The sequence below is a fragment of the Gossypium hirsutum genome, chromosome D04 (assembly GCF_007990345.1).
Source record: "Gossypium hirsutum isolate 1008001.06 chromosome D04, Gossypium_hirsutum_v2.1, whole genome shotgun sequence".
NCBI lineage: Eukaryota > Viridiplantae > Streptophyta > Magnoliopsida > Malvales > Malvaceae > Gossypium > Gossypium hirsutum.
The window spans coordinates 58,130,394-58,153,816 of NC_053440.1; the positions used below are offsets into that span (position 1 = coordinate 58,130,394).

The 23,423-nt window shown below is 34.8% G+C and overlaps 4 protein-coding genes across 4 annotated transcripts; 2 read left to right on the forward strand and 2 right to left on the reverse strand.

Moving 5' to 3' along the window:
• Nucleotides 1-2,321: 2,321 nt before the first annotated feature.
• Nucleotides 2,322-4,283, forward strand: LOC107898723 (uncharacterized). The gene is made up of 7 exons (XM_016824240.2): nt 2,322-2,468; nt 2,713-2,931; nt 3,045-3,107; nt 3,278-3,325; nt 3,432-3,485; nt 3,652-3,718; nt 3,819-4,283. Exons 2-7 carry the CDS (start codon nt 2,749-2,751, stop codon nt 3,917-3,919), a joined length of 516 nt encoding a protein of 171 aa, XP_016679729.1. The 5' UTR covers nt 2,322-2,468; nt 2,713-2,748; the 3' UTR covers nt 3,920-4,283.
• A 420-nt stretch (nt 4,284-4,703) lies between these two features.
• LOC107898047 (probable calcium-binding protein CML46) lies at nt 4,704-5,075 on the reverse strand. Its single transcript, XM_016823603.1, has one exon. It carries the CDS (start codon nt 5,073-5,075, stop codon nt 4,704-4,706), a length of 372 nt encoding a protein of 123 aa, XP_016679092.1.
• A 9,500-nt stretch (nt 5,076-14,575) lies between these two features.
• Nucleotides 14,576-16,078, reverse strand: LOC107898722 (cyclic dof factor 1). The gene is made up of 2 exons (XM_016824239.2): nt 15,637-16,078; nt 14,576-15,407 (listed from the first exon to the last, which is right to left on the reverse strand). Exons 1-2 carry the CDS (start codon nt 15,790-15,792, stop codon nt 14,709-14,711), a joined length of 855 nt encoding a protein of 284 aa, XP_016679728.1. The 5' UTR covers nt 15,793-16,078; the 3' UTR covers nt 14,576-14,708.
• A 5,021-nt stretch (nt 16,079-21,099) lies between these two features.
• LOC107898046 (myb family transcription factor PHL8) lies at nt 21,100-23,138 on the forward strand. Its single transcript, XM_041091135.1, has 6 exons — nt 21,100-21,649; nt 21,751-21,827; nt 21,932-21,989; nt 22,077-22,140; nt 22,242-22,311; nt 22,402-23,138. Exons 1-6 carry the CDS (start codon nt 21,502-21,504, stop codon nt 23,023-23,025), a joined length of 1,041 nt encoding a protein of 346 aa, XP_040947069.1. The 5' UTR covers nt 21,100-21,501; the 3' UTR covers nt 23,026-23,138.
• The last annotated feature ends 285 nt before the right edge of the window (nt 23,139-23,423 follow it).

The following is a 23,423-nucleotide window of genomic DNA, read 5'->3' on the forward strand; positions in this document are numbered from 1 at the left end:
GCATAGCAACCCCACGGATCGAGATACGGTCGCCTAGCTGGATGTTCCACCAGGTTCAAGTGGTGCTGAAACTAGTTGCAAGATAGAGTAGCTTGAAAGATATGCAGATTTAAAAAAAGTAAATCTATGTCATGGAAGCTAATCTGATATGATATTGTTGTATCAAAGAGACCTTGAAAGTTTCCCATTTATGGTGATTAATTATCTCTTATGAAACCTGAACTAAAGGACATTTACATAGGGAAGATGAATCTTTATGTGACAGTGTACCTTCCATGACAGAGAAATTAGGCCTAAAAAATCTCAACCTTGTGATAATTTTAATTTTCTGAACGCAATGATGGACCCTCTATCAGTCTGGTTTAACCATTATGCACGTCACTCGTGACTGTAGCTAGCTAAAGTGTCCTCTTTTTTTTCTCACAGCATTGGAAACTTTTCACTACTGCAACTTGTTCAACCAAATTTAAACCAAAAGCATGTCGCTTCTCGTGCCTTATTCGTGTTCGATGGGGATTCAACATTGTTTTCCTTTGGATCCCAAGCATTCCTGGTTAAAAAAGGGACCATATTGCCAGTCATGCCAGCTTCTCTATATTTAGCAAGCTAAAAATCTGTCAATCTTAATTCGTTTCAAACGATGGAAATGACCCATTTTTTTTAGCGTAGCTAAATTGCAATGTACCCCTTACATAGAACAATAAAGTGGATGATAAGGATATGTCCAAGCTGTATCAGCATTAATAACCAAAAAAGAAAAAGTCGGGGGTGGGGTAAGGTGGGGGCCTGAGTTGGTGTAATCATGTTTTGTACATAAAGGAAACACTGGTCTCTTTAAATCATGTACCTTGCCTCGTTCCTTCCATACACTTGGAATCCAAACGGTTAATAAGGACCAAATGATGGCCCTACAGATTTGGTACCTTTGATTCTGTCCATGCAACATGTTGACACTTTTGCAAATTGCAGAACTTTTATCTCTTATGATGATGATTTTGTCATATTTGCAAAACTCCAGCCACTTGTTTCATACATTATTGACATTCATACATGATAAAATGAGTGAAAATGCTATATCTAGATCGTATTAATATATGTTTACCAGCATGGAAACTTACATCGTAACTTGACTGTGCATGTGAAAGTGCTCCATATTCTTCAGCATTTCCAGTCCATTATCATCATAGATGTAACAAGTGAAAATGAGACAGAATTGTAGCCGAGGACAACTTGCCGGATCGATGTCATCTCCTCCAAAGGTTTTTGTTTCATTTATGTATTACAGTCTTGTTCAAATCTTTGGCAATAAAATGAACATAATAACAGAATATATGGAAGAGATAGCTTAGCCGGCCGGCAAGTCATCCTTGGCTGCAGTACTGTACCTCATTTAAACATGCTAGACCTTAGATGAAGAAATCCGGCATCGATCCATAAATGTATCAGCGTATGTTTTAGGCAACAAAGCTAAAAAGAACAAGAATTGTTTCTAAATAAGAGATTTTCTATTTGTTTATTTGAGGAGTTTGAAAATGGAGGTTTGATGTTTGTTTTTTTTTTTTTTTTGTGTTGCAGAAATGAGTTTGAAGAACAATGGGTGCCATATAATGGAGAATGAGGTCGACATATATACGTGAAGGCCTTGAGTGAGTGGATGTGACCACTGCATGGGTCCTGCAGTCAGCATAGTAAAAGCCCTATAACGTGTTATTTTCAGCCAACTAATACGATAATTGAGTTCAATTAATTCATGTAATTACTTTAAGAGCTAACATGAGTATTTTTAGAACTTCTTTTATACAAAAAAGAAAAAAAGAAAAAATAAAAGCTGACAGTGTCTTATTGCGTATATGCTATCCTAGTCACACCCGCAACTAGTTTTTGAGGTAACTCCACTATTTGCAGAAGTTTACAGAAAGTACCACTTGACAATTTGCTTGAAAGATCATAATTTTGCTCATTGACCAAAATAATCTCATGCTCAAGCTTAAAATAATTCTTATGCAGAGTAATAAGAAGGATTAAATGAACAAATCCAATGAGTTATGATGTAAAAGGAATGGAGACAATGGTGGATATTGGGGGACCCTCTGCTGATTTTATGAGTATGGTTGTTATGGGGGCTGATATGATGACACCCACTTGCATTTTATATGCTTCCGGTATAAAAAATTTACAAGTACAAATACAAATTCGATCAATTAGGAGGACCACTCAAGTGGCCAAGAAACAATACTCGAAGCAAGTAATCTATCAACAGAATTTGGGCCCTTGTTTCAAACCAGCTGAGATTGTAACCCAACCCAAGCCAAGCAAAAAGCCCAAGACTATCCCCCCTACCCCACCATGTAAGATGTTCCATGCGTATTTTTCAGGCTTCATGTTGATGATATAGTTAAAAGATACAGGAGATTGAAGTCGGTGATCACCCTTCACTCTTTCCATCAAGCTCTTGGATCTTTCATCAGGTAAATCACTTAATACTTTTTTTAACAAAATTTGTTGAAATTTTGTATTCTGGGTCTTGTTTATTTTGTAGTGTTTAAAAGGTGGCAGATATGGTTGATTTTAATGGGGTTTTAGTATTTTTAGTTCATCTTTCGGTAATTCCAGTTTTCCAATAATGATTGTGATCAGAAAGTGACAATATTTGTCTTCAATCTGACTCTTCAACTCTGTAACTCATATGGAATCTTTGTGTGTGTTTTACAGTGACCAGCAATTGACTGTGAAAAAAGAAGTAAAAAAATGTCACAAACTAATGATGTTGAGGGTGTAAAGGAGAAGAAAGTGATGAATGATGGTGAAAAAATTCAAGTTGATGATGGTAAAGATCAAATCTTTGGTGAAGAAGTTGCTTTATCTGAAGAGTTGAAAGATTCAGATGAAAATGAAAATGAAAAGAATCTGATGCCCTCAGCCACAGAGGAGGTAAGGAAGTGGAAAATTTGTAATATATGGTTCTGAATTCTTCATGGTTATATATGTATAGATGTATCTATTTCAATAGTGAACTTTTAATTCTTTTGTTTTGACTTTTACAGGAAGAAGCAATAAAAAAAAAGTACGGAGGACTATTACCTAAAAAGCCAACCTTAATATCCAAGGTTTCTATGCTTTGACTCTTATTTATACAATATTTCTTGAATGCTAATACGTATATGTATCCGAGTTATCTTTCTATACCTATGTTTATATATACGTAAAGAGAAATGAAGAGTTAAAATAACATAATTCGTCCTCGTTTGCTGACTGAAACATTTGAATTGTCTGCTAGAACCATGACCGTGCATTTTTCGATTCGGCTGATTGGGCACTAGGAAAGGTAAAGTATAGAAACTATGGCATAAGTCTGAGTTGTTTCAGGTTTTGATATTGAATGGCAATAGTAGTTTAAACTAAGGTTATATGTTTGGTCACATGTTGAACAGCAAGGATCACAAAAGCCTAAAGGACCACTTGAAGCATTGCGCCCAAAATTACAGGTATTGATATAATATAATCTTCCTGGTTATATAGCCTGTGTCAGTCTCTTAAAGCATTCGAGGTACAATTAAGGCATGATCTTCTCTAGTGTTTTATGTTATCCGAATTCGGGAGCTGTAGCTAGTACTTGTTAAATTTACCAAAGGTTTGTTTTGTGATTCCCAGCCTACCCCACACCAGCAAATGCGTTCAAGACGGTCAGTTTATGCACCTGCAGAAGATGATAATGAAGGTAAAAGAGGATCAATTCTATTTTTCAGACAGCAACATCACATATACTCGGACATGAGTATGGAGATATGACGGAGTCATGTGTTTCTTTTGTCTCACAGCTTCATCTTCCGAGGATCAAAGCTGCACATTGGAGGGGGACAATGATAATATTAACTCTGGAACAGAGGAGCATGTTCATGGTGATGGTGATGAAACATGACATGAGCCACAGCTGTGGAGTTTGGATCACTTTTCAGATTTAAGTGCTACTATTTTTGTTGTTTGTAACAACCATTGACTGTGTCTGAGTCACCACTTTTATTGTTGGTGGGAGCAATAAATACAGAAACGGAAGAGGAGTTAAAATGAGCTTTTTCAGGTGAGGATTTTTGTATTTTTAATGAGCGTCTGTAATTTCAAGTTTAACTGCATTGGTAAAAGCAAAGCCCTTGTAATAATGATCTCTATATCTACTTGTGCTCCAAAAACTATGGTGTTAACTTGTTTCACTTATATAGACTGTATTTATAGGACCAATTCATGATGGGCTCCTAGGTGAAAATGAGAAGATCATTTTGGGTTTAGTTTTATTATTGTTTTATTTTTATTTTGTGGTTTCTAAAGCAGGCAGGGGAATTGATATAGCAGTGCCATTGGGCTATAGGGTCATCTTTTACATCATCCTATGGGGCTTGCACTGTAAGGTCATTTTGATCAGCTTTAGCTGAATATGGCCTTAATTAAGGCTCTTCTTTGTATCAGAATAAATGGTAAATTTGCAAGAGTTTTATTATGGTTAAGAGTATTTTGTATTTATTGTGTGATTTTCTTTTAAATCATGTCACGTTTTGGCACCAAAACCTACTTATGATACCAAAAAGGTACTCAAAAAGCCATGATAGTAATAAATAACAAAAGAAAAGAGAGTACTTAACTTACGAAAATGTCACTCATAGTGGATGTTAAAAAAAAGAAGAAGAAGAAAAGTTAACAACGTCATTGGTTCAACAAAAACAAGTCTGCATAAATTTCAAAAACTCATTGATATCCACTCTACCATCTCCATCCTTATCAGCCATCCTTATCATCCTCTTACACTCCTCCACCGTCACCATCTTCCTTTTCACGCCTAGGCAAATGAGCACCCTTTGCAGCTCCGTCGCATCGATAAACCCATCTTTGTTATCGTCGAAAACATCAAACGCTTCCTTAATCTCCTCCAACGCAGGCTCTTCATCATCAAAGATTTCACCCAACAACTCATCGGCACCGTCGTTCCTCTCCATCTCGTACCTCATTCCCAGCCTTTCCATCACCACTTTTACGTCGCTTTTGCTTAGTTTCTCACCGTCGCCAATGGCAGCATTGATTTCCATGTTCAACTTTGGAGCTAATTCCCAAGTTTTGGGCTTGGAAAATAAAGGTTGAAAGTAGCAGAGCAGCAAATTTGACATAAAGTTATGGAATTTCATGTCCCTATTGTGAAGAGAAATTGGCTACTACCTTATCCAAAAAACAGGCTTTTCTTGGGTGCATTTATATAATACTAAAGGATTGACGAAGAGGAGTCAAGTTAAAATTTTCTTATATGCATGCATGGTTTCGTAGAAGTTTAAGCTTTGTATGACAAACAATGAATCACGGAAAAGGTATTTCCACACAATACGTACCAAAAAAACATAAAACTTGCGGGAAAGTTTCCAGGTAATTTTCTTCTATTTGGATTTTCTTGATTGACTGACCATGCTTTTGTTTTGTTTTCTCAAGAAATACAATTTACAAAGACTAATAAATCCTTCCTTGCGGAAAACCCTTATTTTTTATTCATGTATTGAAGCAACCAATTTTTTTCTCTCCGGACATGGAAACCAGATGTAGTGCATTTGCCTTTTTTTATTTTTTATTTTCACATGAAAAAAATCTATTGATCATTTTCTTATTATATCTGAAATTAAAAATATCAATTCAATAAAAAATTAAGTTCTTTAATTAATTATTCAACTATAAATTTGTAACATCGTAAACTTATAAATTGAGTACTGAAATTTAATAATTCATTATAAATTAATTTCATTTGATAACTCGTATTGATTAATTGAGTTTGTTAAATTTATTAACTTTATAATTTATCATATTAAAAAATATATTCTACTATGAGTTTGAAACGTTATAAACTTAAAAATTGATCACTTGAATTTAATAACTCGTGATTAATTGATTAATTTAATTTGGTAGCTCATATTGATTAATTGAGCTTATTAGATTTATAAACTTTATAATTAATCATCTGAAAGAATGTATTCTAATACAAATTTAAAACATTATAAACTTATAAATTGGTTACTTAAATTTAATAGCTTTAATTCATTTAATGTGATAACTCATACTGATTAATTAAGCTTGTTAGATTTATGAACGTTATAATTAATCATGTGAAATAATGTAACCTAAAATATGCATAAAAGCAATAATGTATGCATCTGTTACACGTTTTTTAATTTTGTTAATTTGATTCTCACTTTCTTCATTTGATGAAAATTCACAATATGAATTCTATGGTAGGTTTACAATGATTATTATATCTCCATGACAACATGTATTTATAGGTGCATAATAGTTACCTCTTTATAACAAATAAAATTTTTGCAAACAAATGAGTTATTATAAAGAGGGTGGACTATATTTATATACATATATACCTTAGTAGGTTATCAAATATATTGAGAAATCGACTTAATAAATTACTAAAAACATTGGGAACAACCTTAAAGTATGATGTCGTGATTGTTCACCTTGGCTCTTAATCATATGGTCGGGGCCTGATCCCAGCTCATGGCAAGCAAGTGGAAGAAGGGAGGGGACAAGCAGTAGCCTTGGCCTCAAAAATTAAAAATTTGTCTACTAAACCCTTTATTTTTTTAGAAAATTATAAATTAATATAATGATAAAATTGTATTTTGGCTTCCCAAATTTCTTTTATTCATTTTTTACTCTTAAAACAATTTTCTAACTTCACTCATACCTGCGTGAAGGAATAATCATTATTATAAATATGATAAATAATTTAATTTTAAAACCACTCTAAGTCCTTAGAATGGAAAAGAACAAGGCAATAAGGAAATTTCATTGCAAGTTACAACGTTGGATAAGATGTGGAGTAATAAGTAGGTGAGGTCAGGTTCATTGATAGCTAGCCTTTTTATATGGTTTCTCTTCAATTTCATCAAAATATCTTTAATATTAATTTCAGCTTTTCTGCTGATACATATATTGGGAACAAGCAACAGATTTCAATCTCATTATATATATATACAGATACTGGATGGAATGAGGAAAAAGCAAACAAGAGAAAGGTCACCATCGATGAGGTTACGGAATTATTAAATTAATCATGCATGGTGGGTATGGTTAATGGAGTTATTTGTTTTAGGTACATCTACCTATCTTTTTAACAAAAAGGCATTGGAAAAAAGGGAACTACTTTATATCCTCGTCTTTTCTGCTTTGTACAACTGGGTTGCTTTCATTCTATGGGGTTTGAAAGAGAAAGCTGCTTCACATTTACACTACATCTCATCCATGGTTATCTGCTTTTATAAGGGCCTACACCAGTTTTTTGGGTTAATATCCTATTTGGTACCTGGGTTTAGTTTTAATATTTAATTTAGTACTTGAGGATTTTTTTGTTTTATTTTAATAACTAAGTTTGACTTTAATGTTTGGTCCTGATTTTAACTTCAAAATTTAAATTTAATATCTGAATTTAATTTTACTATCCAAATTAATATCTTATGCTTTTTTTTTTGTACTAAAACACATGTTAAATAATTATTGGTTATACGATGTTGTTTGGTATGGCTATCAAATTGAACATTAAAATTAAACTTAAGTATCAAATTTGATATTAACTCTTTTTAGGTATAAGAGAAGAAATCTAATATATATATAGTAATATTAAATCTTTTATTACTATCAATTACTTTGAATACACTAAATTAACTTAGTATATCAAGATTATTGCATTTCATACATCAAATTAGATTATGAAATAATTTTATATAATAAATTTTTATTCTTAAGTTTAAGAAAATTAAGTATATTAATATAATAAATTATTTGATTTCATAGTGAACCACACATTTTGCTTTTAACAAATACAAATTTTATATTATATTGTTTTACTTTTTTTAATCATAGTATTATAGTGAATCACATAATAAACATATTAAAAACACATAAAATATATATATTTCTTTTTCTCCCTTTCTTTCATTTTCTTTCTATCCTTCTCTTATTTCCCATATTTCACTCCTTTAACCTAAAATTAGAATATACTATCATTAATTTAAAATAACATATCTTTTTTATACATTGCATTAGTACATGCATCGCGCGCGCGGATATACAAATTAGTTTAGAATAAAATATGAGAGGGTTCGGGTAAAAATATAAGCCCGAAATATGAGTTTGGTAAAAAAACGAGGTCCGTTTATAAAACAGGCCGGGCCTCGGGCACCACTTTTTTGGCTCGGGCCCGGCCCGAATATATAATAAATATTTTTTTATTTTTTATTTTAAAATATTTTTAAAATAAATTTTTGGTGTTTATTAAAAAATGGGCCGGGCCGGGCCCGGGCCTAGTGTCATGGGTTGCGCATGCGAGCACACCACCATGACAAATTTGTGCGAACCATCGCATTTGAGAGAGGTCACTTGGCCCAATCAGACTGGCCCGTTGCTTGGAGAGATTAAAAGCCCATCTTAAGAGCCTGGTAAAAATGGGAAGTGATCTAGAAGATATAATTATGGAATCTTAGAGTTCCAGTTGTATATAGCTAGTTAAGTAAGCTTAGAGTTCTAATTGTATACAGCTTTTAACTGTAGCCATTGATGTACTGTGAGGCTCAACTATAAATAGAGACCTCTTTGCTAATTGTAATTCATTCAGTTGTTAATAAGAATTTTGAGAGTATTCACTCAAACTTTTCTCTCAAGTGTTCTTGCTTTTGTTCATCTTTCAAGGCTCGTTCTTACTTCGTTCTTCTGCTGTTCTTCGTGAAAATCTTAAGGGAATTCTATTGAATCCTTTATTGTTGCGAGTTAAGCTGACTTGGGCGTTTTTGCTGTTGAATTCTTTTTTGTTGCAAGTTAAGCTGACTTAGGCGTTTTAAGCAGAGAAACTGCCTAAGGCCGCACAGATCGCGTGGGAAAACTCTAAGTCCGTGACAGTTGGTATCCGAGCTAAGGTTCGTAGCTACCGTTGAAAGATGTCGAAAGAAGTTGAGGGAATGGAGACCCGTGGGAGGGCAAGGAAAGCTAGTCGCTCGAGGGACATATTGTCAGCTTTAGAGGATCGTGTCGTCACTCTCGAAAATTTCGCGGGGATATCAAGGAGAGGATTGATGATGTCGACCATAGGCACCGTGATGGATTGCAGTCCATGCAGGAGCAGCTCAAAGTGTATGTGACTGATAATGTGGAACAGTTGACTGGTAGAGATGATGCCATTGAGGCTATGGTGGCAGCCTTGAAGGGAGAGATTGCGGAGCTCAAGGGTGAACTCACAATCTACAAGGTTGCTTTGGGCAATGGTGGGTTAGCAGCTGCCGCACCCAAGCCCAATATTGATGTTCCCAAGCCCAATGAGTTCAAGGGAACAAGGTCCGCAAGAGATGTGGACAACTTTTTGTGGGGAATCGAGCAATACTTCTGTGCCAAAGGCATCACGGAGGATGTCACTAAGGTAACTACTGCTGCAATGTATTTATCTGACGTTGCTTTGTTGTGGTGGCGTCGTAGGTCCACCGATGTGAGACGTGGTGGGACCGAAATCGAAACATGGGAGGAGTTTCGATATGAGTTCAAAGCACAATTTTACCCAGAGTATGCCGAGGATGAGCTCGGGTAAAGTTGCGTCGGCTTGCGCAACAAGGCACTGTGAGGGAGTATGTGTAGGAGTTTAGCGAGCTTATGCTCTAAATCTCAGATATGGGGGAGAAAGAGGCATTCTTTTCCTTCATGGATGGATTAAAACCGTGGGCGAAGCAAGAGTTGCAACGCCGAGGAGTTCAAGAACTCACCAAGGCTATGTCAGTAGCAGAATCACTTGCTGAATTTGGTGGAAAGAAATATAGTCCCAATTCTTCTAAGCCCAGATTTAACCAAAAGGGTAATAGTGGGGGATATAAAGAAAGGCCCACTAGGAACGACAATGGTAAGAAACCTTGGGACAAGAGAAAGAGTGGGCCTATAAGTTGCTTTCACTGTGATGGTCCACATATGATCAAGGACTGCCCAAAGAAGGCCGCTCTCACGGCTATGGAAGCAAAAGGGGAGTCCGACGTAGAGGATAACAATCTTGGTTCGATACTAGGGGGTGTCGAAGATAAAATGAGCCATGGTTTGATGTTTGTAGACATCATTGTGGCTGGCAAAAAATTGAATGCTCTCGTTGACACAGACGCTTTTGATTTGTTCATGTCCGAGGAGGCTGCTTGTAAACTGGGCCTCAAGATAGATAATGAAGTGGGTCGGATCAAAACAGTGAACTCAGAAAGTGTTCCAATCAAGGGGGTTGCAAAGGGAGTGGAACTTCAGCTCGGCAATTGGTCGGGGAAGGTATCCATTAAGGTAATACCATTGGATGACTATGACTTTGTGGTTGGACTAAGCTTCCTTGATCAGGTTAATGCTCTTATTGCCCCTTCGAGCAATTACATGGTGATTTCAGATGCGAAACATCAATGCATGGTGAAAGTGACAAGGAAGAGAAGCTTTGAGGGAAAAACACTGTCAGCAATTCAGTTTGCTAAAGGTGTACGAAGAAATGAAGTCTCATATTTAGCCACCTTGAAGATCGAAGAGACCGCTGAGTCTGTTAGTGAGACCCCGAAAGAAGTGGGACAATTGCTGCAATCATTCCGAGATGTAATGCCTGCTCAGTTGCCAAAAAGTTTGCCATCCAAGAGGGAGGTGGACCACAAGATCGAGTTAGTGTCCAATGTGGTACCGCCAGCAAGGGCCCCCTATCGTATGTCTCCGCCAGAATTAGAAGAGTTGCGGAAACAATTGAAGGAACTTTTGGATGCGGGATTCATTAGACCATCTAAATCCCCATATGGTGTGCCAGTGTTGTTCCAAAAGAAACATGATGAGTCATTGAGAATGTGCATCGATTATCGAGCTCTAAACAAGATCACTGTGAAGAATAGGTACCCTATTCCTCTTATTGCAGATTTGTTTGATCAGCTTGGTAGTGCAAGATGGTTTACCAAGTTAGATTTGAGATCGGAGTATCATCAAGTTCGGATAGCTGAGGGGGACGAACCAAAGACAACTTGTGTGACACGGTACGGTTCGTATAAGTTCCTTGTGATGCCTTTCGGACTCACGAATGCTCCAGCTACATTCTACACCCTAATGAATAAGGTACTTCAACCTTTTCTTGATCGTTTTGTGGTTGTTTACCTTGACGATATGGTGGTGTATAGCAAGTCGCTTGAAGAGCACATAGGACACTTGAGGGAGGTGTTCCAAACTTTGAGGGAAAATGAGCTGTTCATCAAGGAGGAGAAATGCTCATTTGCCCAACAAGAGGTGTCATTCCTAGGCCATATTGTGGGAAGTGGCAAGATCCAAATGGACAAGAGCAAGGTTCGAGCCATTTCAGAGTGGGAGCCTCCAACCAAGGTAACGGAGCTGAGATCTTTCATTGGGTTGGTAAATTACTATCGACGCTTTGTCGAAGGCTACTCCAGAATTACCGCTCCTTTGACAGACATGTTGAAAAAGGGGAAGGTATGGGATTGGAATCCGGAATGTGAGAAGGCCTTCAATCAATTGAAGCAAGAAATGACGAGGGAACCTGTACTTGCCTTGCCAGTTTTTACAAAGCCTTATGAAGTACGCACGGATGCATCAGATTATACTATTGGGGGAGTACTGATGCAAGATGGGCACCCAATTGCTTTCGAGAGTCGAAAGCTTAATGAGACGGAGCATAGATATACGGTCCAAGAGAAATAGATGACTATGGTAGTACACTGTTTGCGCACATGGAGACACTATCTATTGGGTTCCAAGTTTGTGGTCCTTACCGATAATGTTGCCAATAGTTATTTTCTAACCCAGAAAAAGTTGTCTCCCAAGCAGGCTCGTTGGCAAGTTTTACTAGCAGAGTTTGATTTTACAATGGAATATAAACCAGGAAGTGCCAACATTGTGGCTGATACACTCAGTCGCAAGATGGAATTTGCAGTAATTAGTCAACCTGAGGGTTCTTTGCTGGAACGCATTCGAGAGGTATTGTCCCATGATCCCACGGCCAAAAATTTGAGTGAGCTGGCCAAGGAGGGAAAAACGAGAAGATTTTGGCTTGATGAGGAGCTATTATACACTCATGGACACCGCCTCTATGTGCCCCATTATGGGAAACTCCGTAAGGAAGTCATGAAGGAGTGTCATGACTCGAAATGGGCAGGCCATCCAGGGATGCATCGCACTTTGGCCCTTTTAGAGGATCGTTATTACTGGCCTCACATGGGTGTTGATGTGGAAACCTATGTGAAAACTTATCTAGTGTGCCAAGAAGACAAGGTTGAGTTAAAGACTCCAGCCGGCTTGCTTCAACCCCTGCCAGTTCCAGAAAGGCCATGGGAGAGTTTATCCATGGATTTTATTATTGGTTTGCCTATGTCTGACGGGTTTGCTAGTATTCTTGTTATGGTGGACAGGTTTTCAAAGTATGCGACTTTTATTCCAGCGACCAAAGAGTGCCCTGCTGAGGAAGCAGCTCGGTTGTTCCTTAGACACGTGGTGAAATATTGGGGAGTGCCACTGTCTATTATCAGCGATCGAGATGGGCGATTTACTGGCCGGTTCTGGACGGAGTTGTTCAAGTCAATGGGCTCAGATTTGAACTTCTCCACAAGCATGCATCCACAAACCGATGGGCAAACTGAACGAGTAAATGCACTGTTGGAGACGTGTCTTCGACACTATGTGAGTGCCACACAAAGGGATTGGCCAAAGTTGCTGGATGTGGCCCAATTTTCATACAACTTGTAGCGAAGTGGGGCCACGAATCAAAGTCCATTCGAAATAGTGACGGGTCAACAGCCACTCACACCTAACGCTGTTATGACCCATTATACAGGACCAAATCCGGCAGCATATCAATTCGCAAAAGATTGGCAAGAGAAGAATGACTTGGCTAGATCTTCTTTACATAAGGCAAGTAAGCGTAGCAAGAAGTGGGCCGATCAGAACCGAAGGGATGTACAATTCATGTGGGTGACTCAGTCCTTGCTAAACTACACTTGATTTTACGATATACTGGCTTGCACAAGGGTCTTGTGCGAAGGTATGAAGGGCCGTTTAAAGTTGTGAAGAGAGTAGGCAATGTGGCTTACAAGCTGGAGTTGCCACCAAAACTTAAAGTACACCCAGTCTTCCATGTAAGAATGCTTAAGCCGTTTCATGGGGATCAAGAGGATCCGAATTGAGGCAAGTCTGAACGAGCACCAATGGGGGTAAATGTGTCGTATGATCGTGAAGTTGAAAATATTGAAGCAGATCGAGTAATTAGACAAAAGCGCCACCGACCACGACATGAATACTTAGTTCGATGGAAAGGACTTCCTGATAGCGAAGCAAGTTGGGAACCCGCCGAAGCATTGTGGCAGTTCCAAGGAAAGATTGATCAGTTCCATCAGGAGGATGCGACGAGGGCGTCACTAGAACAAGTGGGGTAGAATGTCATGGGTTGCGCATGCGAGCACGCCACCATGACAAACTTGTGTGAACCATCGCATTTGAGGGAGGTCACTTGGCCCAATCAGACTGGCCCGTTGCTTGGAGAGATTAAAAGCCCATCTCAAGAGCCTGGTAAAAATGGGAAGTGATCTAGAAGATATAATTATGGAATCTTAGAGTTCCAATTGTATATAGCTAGTTAAGTAAGCTTAGAGTTCTAATTGTATACAGCTTTTAACTGTAGCCATTGATGTACTGTGAGGCTCAACTATAAATAGAGACCTCTTTGCTAATTGTAATTCATTCAGTTGTTAATAAGAATTTTGAGAGTATTCACTCAAACTTTTCTCTCAAATGTTCTTGCTTTTGTTCATCTTTCAAGGCTCGTTCTTACTTCGTTCTTCTGCTGTTCTTTGTGAAAATCTTAAGGGAATTCTATTGAATCTTTTATTGTTGCGAGTTAAGCTGACTTGGGCGTTTTTGCTGTTGAATCCTTTTTTGTTGCAAGTTAGGCTGACTTAGGCGTTTTAAGCAGAGAAACTGCCTAAGGCCGCACGGATCGCGTGGGAAAACTCTAAGTCCGTGACACTAGGACGCGGGCCAAAATTTTTTTTGAACCCAGCATGACCCGGCCCATGAGCACCTCTAGGTGTTAAGGCGGGCTAAAGGTAAGGGCTTCTCTTAAAGAAGTCCCTTAAAAATTAAAAAGTTTTAAATTAATTTAATGGTGATTTTATATTTCGGTGTCCAATAAAATATAAATTCAATTATGATCTTTTTAAAAATTAAAAAAATTATAGTTTAATTTCTTGACATATTATAAAATTTTAAATTAATACATTTACTAAGTTACATTTTTAGCTCTAGAAAGAAATTATAATTTAAATTTGATGTCTCCAAAAAAAAAGTGGTAGATAATGGGATTAGTATTTGTTTCATAACTGCATAAATTTGTTATGAGCTAAGAAATTGACTAACTTTGAGGTGTCCTTGTCTTCCCATTGATCAACTACTGCAACTTTAGGCACCCATTTTCTGATTTTCCTCACAATTTATAGCAGAATCCATGATTTGCTGCTATTTTCTTATCCTATAGCAGCAAAAGATAGAAAGGGCATAAATGAAAAACTGAATAATTTAGGACAATTTTACAGCAACCAAAAAAGAAAATTTATGTACATGACATGGTTGATCATTTGTGGTCAAGCTAGGCAAAAAAGCACTAGATCCATCAATTGCTGACATAATATTTTTTTTCATGTTTTTTCATGAAAGTTGAGTGATCGAGACAATGCTGCCGGGTTAGCCCTCAACACAGAGAATGTTTCTACAGATCTGTAATTTCTTTCATCGTTGCCTTTTGATTGAAAGCCATTGAATAAACCTCCCGAATTGGTGTTCTTGGTTTTCATAATCGGTGTTGCCAACAATGAGCTTTTGTTGGTCTCACCATCATCATCTATTATTCTCAAAGTTGTTGAATCCATGTTGGGTTCATCCCTTGAATGTTTCCCCAGTACTGTTGGAGAAACTGGAATATTATAGCTTGCCATTGGAACATCCCATGGAAAAGGCCTTGAAAAACATGCTACTTTAGAAGGAAACCATTGATGATTGAAGTGCAGAGAAGAAGAGGCCTTTGTTTTGCGACGACCGGCGCCGACCGGGACGTTCCTCATGGTGCCTCCAGCAGTCCAATATCTCTGACAGTTTTTGCAGAAATGACGAGGTTGGTTGACGTTGTAATTGTTAAAGTAACAAAACTTGGTTGCCTTGCTATTACATCGTGGACATGGGAGCATCTTATCAGGCTTCTTCATTGTCTTGTCTTGTTGTGAACATGTTGTTTCACCATTCTTAGAGCTTCGTAGGGATGAAGCTTCGGAGTCATCTTTTATATCTTCTGATCTCATCTCTTCATGTTTATCCTTGTGGAATCCGTTCTCCATTGATTCCTAAAATCCAGAAATATATTGAGCTCAAAACAGAGCAAACTTGTTCAATTCAGTCAAAGAACTATCAGATGAACATACATATATATGTATCAGAGGGCAAGAAAGTGGAACCAACCCATTAACAATTATGACTTGGTAAACAATGGGTTATTCTTGGAATTGCCAAAAGTCTAAGCCATTAAGAATTGTAGGAAAAACAAAATACAGAAACAGAGTTAAGTTGAGCTACCTGGTCCACCATGGAAGCTAAAGAAATAGATGAAGAGTGGAGATTTGTATCACAGCAGTCATCTCTAGCAGCTAAAGCTTCATCCTGGTTTAATGGCAGCAATGGAATCATCTTGCCAAACAGCTTTATAGCAGCACAAGAGTGATCATTAGACATGACCTTCTTCTGTGTAGTACAGCAAAGGCTTCTTTCACTTTATCTATGTTTTTTTCAGAAAATCATTACCAGTGGTATAAATGATTAAAAACTGTGGATCCCTGGCACTGACAAGCTGTATGTTTTCGTGATTTTAATGGAGGGAATGGGAGCAGTGAGTGAGATTTGGGGTGGGGAAGGAATGCCACATAAGCAAGAGAGGGGAACAATTAAGAGCCACAAATTTGGTGGCGTTAAAGATCTTTTCATGGTGTGTGTAATGCTCCAAATTGCTGAAAAAGATGGTGCTCTTGTTGCCCACTCTACAGGTATATAGTATGTTGGATGCCATATCAGATGTATCTTCCTTTACGACTATTTGACCTTTCTCTTCTCAATTACTCGCTTTTCTTTCATCAAATGATTGTTTCACTCTTTTGAATAACATCATACCGTAATTCACCTCAAATTTCATTTCCTCACTCCTTAACCCCAATCAAATCAAACTATTCTTCTTTGTCAAACTCAAACATGATTTTTTTTTTCTAAAAAAAAATACTAATTTTGATATTTAAATTTACGAATTAATATTTAAATTTCTCAAGTAATGCAATATAAAATAATTTGGGTTGATTGTGTTTCTATATTTTAAATTATTTGTTAATTTTTAAAATGTTTGAATTAGTAAAATTTCTCTTTAGGCTTAGTTGTCGACTTTTTGCATTAAATATTAATTTAAATTTAACATTAAATATATTTAAAATTAATTTTTGTCCAATCCAATGCACAATAATATGTTTTTATAAAATTATTACTTAAATAAAAATTAAAAAATCACTATTGTCCATGTAAAATTTTTAAACCTGTAAGCAATATATTTTTCTATATAATTATATATTATGATAGTAAAAGATTAGTTAATAAGTGCTTAAAATATTTGTAGTTACGCTAGTTCAATGATAAATTTGTGTGAATTTCAAATTGATTGTCATGAAATGTAAAATTGAACCTCCATGCTTATAAACCTTTTCCTCCATTCCCATTATAACGTAACTGTTACTCATATAAAAATGTTTCATACCCATCCCATAAAATACATGGATCTAATGTGATTAAAAATATTAAAATTTAAAGAACTCTTAAGATAAAAATTATCCATACTTAAACATAAATGGATTTAGAATTTGATCTGTTTTGAGTCTAAAGTAATATTAATTATTTCATGTCCTTATAATTTATACAATATTAATATTCTAAGGATTCAATTGGAATGTTTTACAATAAAATATTCAATGATGCAATTAGCCTTAATATTATTAGTTTCTATTAGTAAAAAAATCTTGTTAATCTCTCTCAATTTTGATATTGAGAGAGTTAGTTTTTAAAAAAAAAATCAAAATAATATAATCTCTGGCAGTTTAAAAAATGAGTAGCGATAATTAATCACAAAGTTAATATTTTTAGTCAATTGTAAATATTTTTATTAGTATAATAACAAGTTTATCTTCAATGTTTATAAATTTTATCAATTTGGTCTTAATTTAACAAATTTGACCAAAACATTCTGTCAATATTTACACAAAACATTATAAATATTGATGACTAATTTTATTATATTAATCAAAATTATGCACACTTGAAAAGAACATTGATATCTTAATTGGCCATTTTTATTTGTTCACTTTTGAATTTGATAGTAATTGAATTATTTTAATTTTTAAAAACACTAATTTAGTCAATGTTGAAATTGAGAGGGATTAGAGAGGAGTTTTACCCATCCCTATTTGCAAATTCACCTTTGTTTTATACAACCTGTAATTGCCGACATGAAAGAAAAGAACCACATGTCAAGTGACCCACCTGGCGGGTCATGTACAGCTCAGCACATTTTGGTGAAAACTTAAAAAAGTTCATTTTAACACACATCATCTCTGCCATTCACTGGTTCAACTAATGGTGTTCCGCCACGTAAGACTGCGGAGTTGACCGGCAGCTGGTATCTTCGGTTCTTCCATCGCGGGCCGGGGACGGGGTTGCAAAAGATTCTTCTTTTCTAGTGGCTTTCATTTGCTGGAAATCCAGGAAACATAAATTTTCAGTGACCGGCACGTGTCCAAAATTTTGAACAAATCTTTTTCTCTTGTTTAACTATTATTTTACCTGTGTGTAACTTAAATCATATTAAATTCTTTTATATTTTTAATAAATTTTATGATTGTTTGTATTATCAGTATTTTTATATTATGTTTTAAAAAATTATCAATATTTTATTGAATTAAAAAGCTGTTATGTTAACAGATATTTTAAATTTAATTTTCTAAGTTTATTAATATGTGTTTAAAAAAATTAATCTTTTAAACTTAATTTCTATTTCTATTTTTTATTTTTAAAAATATTTTATATTTGTTTAAAAAATTATTTAATAGAAATTTAATATACTTATAACTTATGTTATTTTATAAAGTTTAATAAAAAATTACAATTGTTTATAAATTATTTTTATTTTTATGGTTTTTAAAACATATTTAAAAAAATTAATAATTACATAAATTTTTAATTATTTTAAAAAATAATATTATATTTTGGTTTAAAAGTATTTTTATTGTAACTTTTAATTTTTTTAAATTTATAGTATTTTAATTGTATCTCATTTATTTATTTTAAAATTTTAAATTTCAATTAAGATTTCTTGCTTTTTTTTGGAAATAAAAAATTTAAAATTCAATGTATCAAATAATTATCTATAAAAATGAAATAATTTTAAATTGATGTAAATTATTAAAATTTCTTGCATTTCTTTTTTGAAAATATATCTTATTTTTTTTGTCTCAAATTCAATCATCGCTGACAGGAATGAATATTCACACCCATAAATCAATCAAATAATAAGAAATGTTATTTTAGGGTGGAATATGACGATGGGATTTTTGCAAATCTTGATAATTTAAATGCTCCTCAACACTATAGCATGATAGCAATGGCAACGACATTGACAATCATAACATTATTATATTCGACATTATGCCCTAAAACATTCTTACTTTCCTTTCTCTAAAATAAAGATATAATAATTTTTCGTTTATTTAACTCTTACTTATTTTTGTCTTTTTCAACTCTTAAATTTGTGTTTATTTTTTCAACTCTTAGATGTGTGCTACATGTGAACGATACATCAATATTTAATTATCTTTTAAAAACTTAAAAATTTTAATTTTAAAAAATCACTAAAATTATTTAAAAAGTATAAAAATTACAAACATATTTTAAAAATTAATATTTTAAAGATAAGAAAAGGAGGTAATGATAAAGGGTGTGGGGCTATAAATATAGTGATAAGATGGGTTATGGATCCGAAGCCATATAATATTATGAAAAAATCATGAATTGACAATTACTTAAAACCTTAAAGTTTTGTAGGGTGGACGACCACGACTTCTTCTTGCCTTTACCTTTCATGTTTCCACTTCCAGTTGTTTTTCTTCCTTATATTGATTTCCATAACAAGCACTAAGCATTAAGAAATAACAAAAACTTCCAAAACGAAAGTCAATTGTGGGTAAATTACTCTCAAAGTCATTAAATTATCAATAAGTTTATATTTTGATTATTCAACTTTAAAAAAGTTATAAAATAATTATTAAATTATTACAAAATTTTCATTTAAGTCACAAAACTATTCGAAAGTTTTTATTTAAGTTATTGGGCTATTAAGTTTTCCTTTTTAAAAAGGTCTAGTTAGTAAGCTTCAAGTGGCGATTCGACAATCGGTACAGTAGATCAATACTCGTTGATGAGTAGAAGAACATATATTAGATCCGAGTCGATCTGGCTACCAGTGTCAAAGATTGGAGAAGAAAGTTGTTTCATAGAAAAAAAATGAACTATTAAAGAGAGAGAATGCGAGCTTTTGATTGGTGCAAGCGGTTAGAATAGAGAAGACTAGAAAGCCACGATTTTAACAACCCGGTAACTTAAATGAAATTTTTTACCTAATTTAGTGACCATTTTGTAACTTTTTGAAATTGAGTGACCAAAATGTAAACTTACTAATAACTTAGTGACATTTTGTGTAGTTTGCCCTTCAACAATGTTCTTATATATCGAATGTATCATTTTTGTTCAGGTATCATTATATATTGATATCAATGTGTTTCGATATATCGTTTCGAATTTATCTCTATTTTTAAATATCTTCATATATATTACACATGTAAATATATCTCAATTACAAGCATATAAATATATTTATATGAAAATATTAATCTTAAATTTATTAATTATTTTCAATAACTTAATTAAATGGTTATATTTTATTTTAAATTTAATTATAAAAAATAGTAAATATAAAAAATATTAAATTTTAGTTTAAAATGTTGTACCAATAAATGTGTCCCTAATGGCCAAAACTCTTACAAACCCAAAACCTACCTCCTCTAAAAAGATGTTAATAATAATTAAAGCTCTAAATATTGAAAATTATGTCCATAATTAATAATAAAATAAAGTTAGCATAATTTGCATTGAGGAGAGTGAACAAGTAAGTAGTGATAACTTTAGAATTAGGGCCATGGAGACATGTATTGATTAGTAAATCTATTTTTTGCATCATCAAGTAGCCCTACAACAGCTTGACCTTTGATCTTGCTCATAACTTTATGAGTTAATTCACCCAACATTACAAGTTATAAACATTTTAAAAAATGAATATGATATCAATTCAGCTTAAACATTAAATGCTAACTTAGATATAACACACGTACATATATTGTTGGGAGAAGTTTTTGAACCCTAAAAGATTATTTCAAGTAAGTTGTTTATGTATGTGAGCCTGGCTGGCTTATACCTGATGTGATGATGCATGGATTTTAACTTTGAGACGCCACTTGGATGGTATTGGACATTGATTGATAGATGTTTTTGATGATAAGGTAAAAACCCAAGCTGCAAATGGAATTGTATGTCAAGCGGTCAGCCCTAATGATAACGTGTAAAAGAAAAACAAGGAGCTGAAGTTGTCCTGTAATGGAGTAAACTTGCAGAATCCTGTTACTTTTGGTTCAATTTCCAGGGAAGAGGGTTTTTGCGAACCTCAGTTTGAGCTGATTTGATTCATAGACAAACAAAAATCTAAAATTAGATTCTTTGATTCCCACATCCATACATACAACAAAAAGAATCTGCCACTTGGTCACTTCAAAAACAAAGTACCATACCATATAAAAACAAAAGAGCCATTACTCATTTGGTTTTTCACTTTCAGTCATCAAAAAGGAAATAAGCATCCACTATAGGCATCTTGTTTATTGCCTTTTCACTTGAAAGCTTCTCATAGTGTGGAAAAGTTGCTTCCATTGTTCATCAAGCTGGGATCTGGGGTTTAGATTGTAATATACGTTTAAGTCGTATCATGTTCATCATCATTGCGGATGTAAGAATGTTATCACGGTTAATTACGGTGAATATCGATAGTAAATATCATGGTGACTGCTATTTAAATTCGAGAAATAAAAAAAGAAACGAGGACATGGAAACAAACCATGCACTTTTTGCTCCTTTCTCTCCTTTTTAGACTCAGATTCACAGCTGATTAAAGAAGAAATTAAAGAAAAAAAAAGATTCACAGCTGATGGCATATATTCCCTCTCCAATACAACCCTATCAATGTTTCCTAAATTATAAAGAGAAGTACAGCTAAACATAATATATGAGTTTAAGCTTTGTTGTGCCTTCATGTCTCTCTTACACAACAACATCAAAAACATGGGTCATCAAAACATGAACTTGGTTCTGTCAACTGATACAAAGCCTAGGTTAAAGTGGACTCCTCAACTTCATCAAAGATTTGTTGAAGCTGTCAATCAACTTGGAGGGGCAGACAGTTAAAAATCATCATCATCATCTTGCCAAATCATATTATTTATAATATATATTATGCAAATATTCTTAATTCCTGTTTCTTTTGTGTCTGTTTATGGACAGAAGCAACACCTAAGAGTCTGATGAGAATCATGGGAATTTCTGGACTCACTTTGTATCATCTTAAAAGCCATTTACAGGCATTTTACTCTTCATTCTATAAAAATCACACTATCACTTTTTCTTTTGTGTAATCAGATAGGAAAAACAGTACAAGCTTTAACTGCATATCTTCTGTTTGCAGAAATACAGGCTGGGGAAATTCCAACAGACAGAAATCTGCCATAGCAATAACCTTGATGGTGAGATTAAGAATTCATTGCTTTCTGCTTTTAAGTTCTTACATTGAGTTTGACAACAATAAATTTGTTTTCCTTCTTGTGATACAGACTATAAAGAGATTCGGAGCAATAATGGGAATTTTAGTGATGGAACTCACAACCAGATGAATGAGTAATATAGTTATACATGGATACTATATCTTTTGACAACATTTTGGATGTAAATTACAGTAAAACAGATTTTACTGACCGTATAATTATTGCGTTCATCAGAAGCTTGCAGATTGCTCAGGCTCTCCAAATGCAGATGGAGGTACAGAGAAAGCTTCATGAACAGATTGTGGTATGGCCTATTAAACCAATTCCAATTTATATAGCTGATATTAAGTTGATTCAACAATGCATAACAATCGGTATATTGTTCCATTTTCAGGTTCAGAGACATTTGCAGCTAAGAATCGAAGCTCAAGGAAAGTACTTACAGTTGGTATTAAAGAAAGCCCAAGAAACACTGGTTGGGTATAGCTCCTCTTCTGTTGGTGTAGGACTCACTAAAGCTGAACTCTCTCGACTAGGCTCAATGGTTAACACCGGCTGCACGAGTTCTTTGTTTTCAGAATTGACCAAAATAGGAGATTCAAGCTTAAAAGAGATAGAAAGAAGTCCCATAAGAGGTACTATGAGTTCCATGGAGAGCTCATTGACAGCATCAGAGAGCTGTAGGAGAAAAGATGCGGAGCCACCACAAGATGAGAATATTTGTACCCGGAAATCTAGTACTTCTGCTGAGCTTTCTTTAATGGACGTTCACACAGAAAAGAAGCCATTGATTAGTGGTTCAAGCAATCAAGCTAATGGAAAGAAAAGAAGTGGAAGTGACTTTTCTGATGGTATATTGGTTGAGCAGCCACTAGCTAAAAGACGAGAGTTTCCTGGGGAGGAAACTGGTTATCGTTTGAGAAAATCTGGATTGTTGAGGTCATTTGATCTCAACAGCCAATGCCACAATGACACTGAATCAGCTTCAAAAGCAGTAGACTTGAATTGCAGAGAATAGATCCGCTCAATGGGCATAGTTTGTAATTTCTATGCTACATGATTGTTACTTTGTTAGTAACATAGTGCAAGTAGCGAGCATGATTGTTTCGAATCCAATCTTTTGTTCATAAACTATGTATATTGTTATATGTATCATATTTTTTTCTGAAGAAGTTATATGTATATGTATCATCTTAAACACAAATTTCTTGTGATCAAGATCAAATTTTAATCAGTATTTGTGTAGAAGGTTATTTGATAAAGAGAGGAAGTGTTGCAAACAAGTGAACAGGATGTATTGGAAGAAGACGGAGAGGAAGACTGGAGTAGATCTAGTAGCATTGAGTGCATCGGCAGATGTGGTTGGTAAGGTGGAGAAAAGGGAAATGTGACTAATGATAAGGCTAAGCAACGATG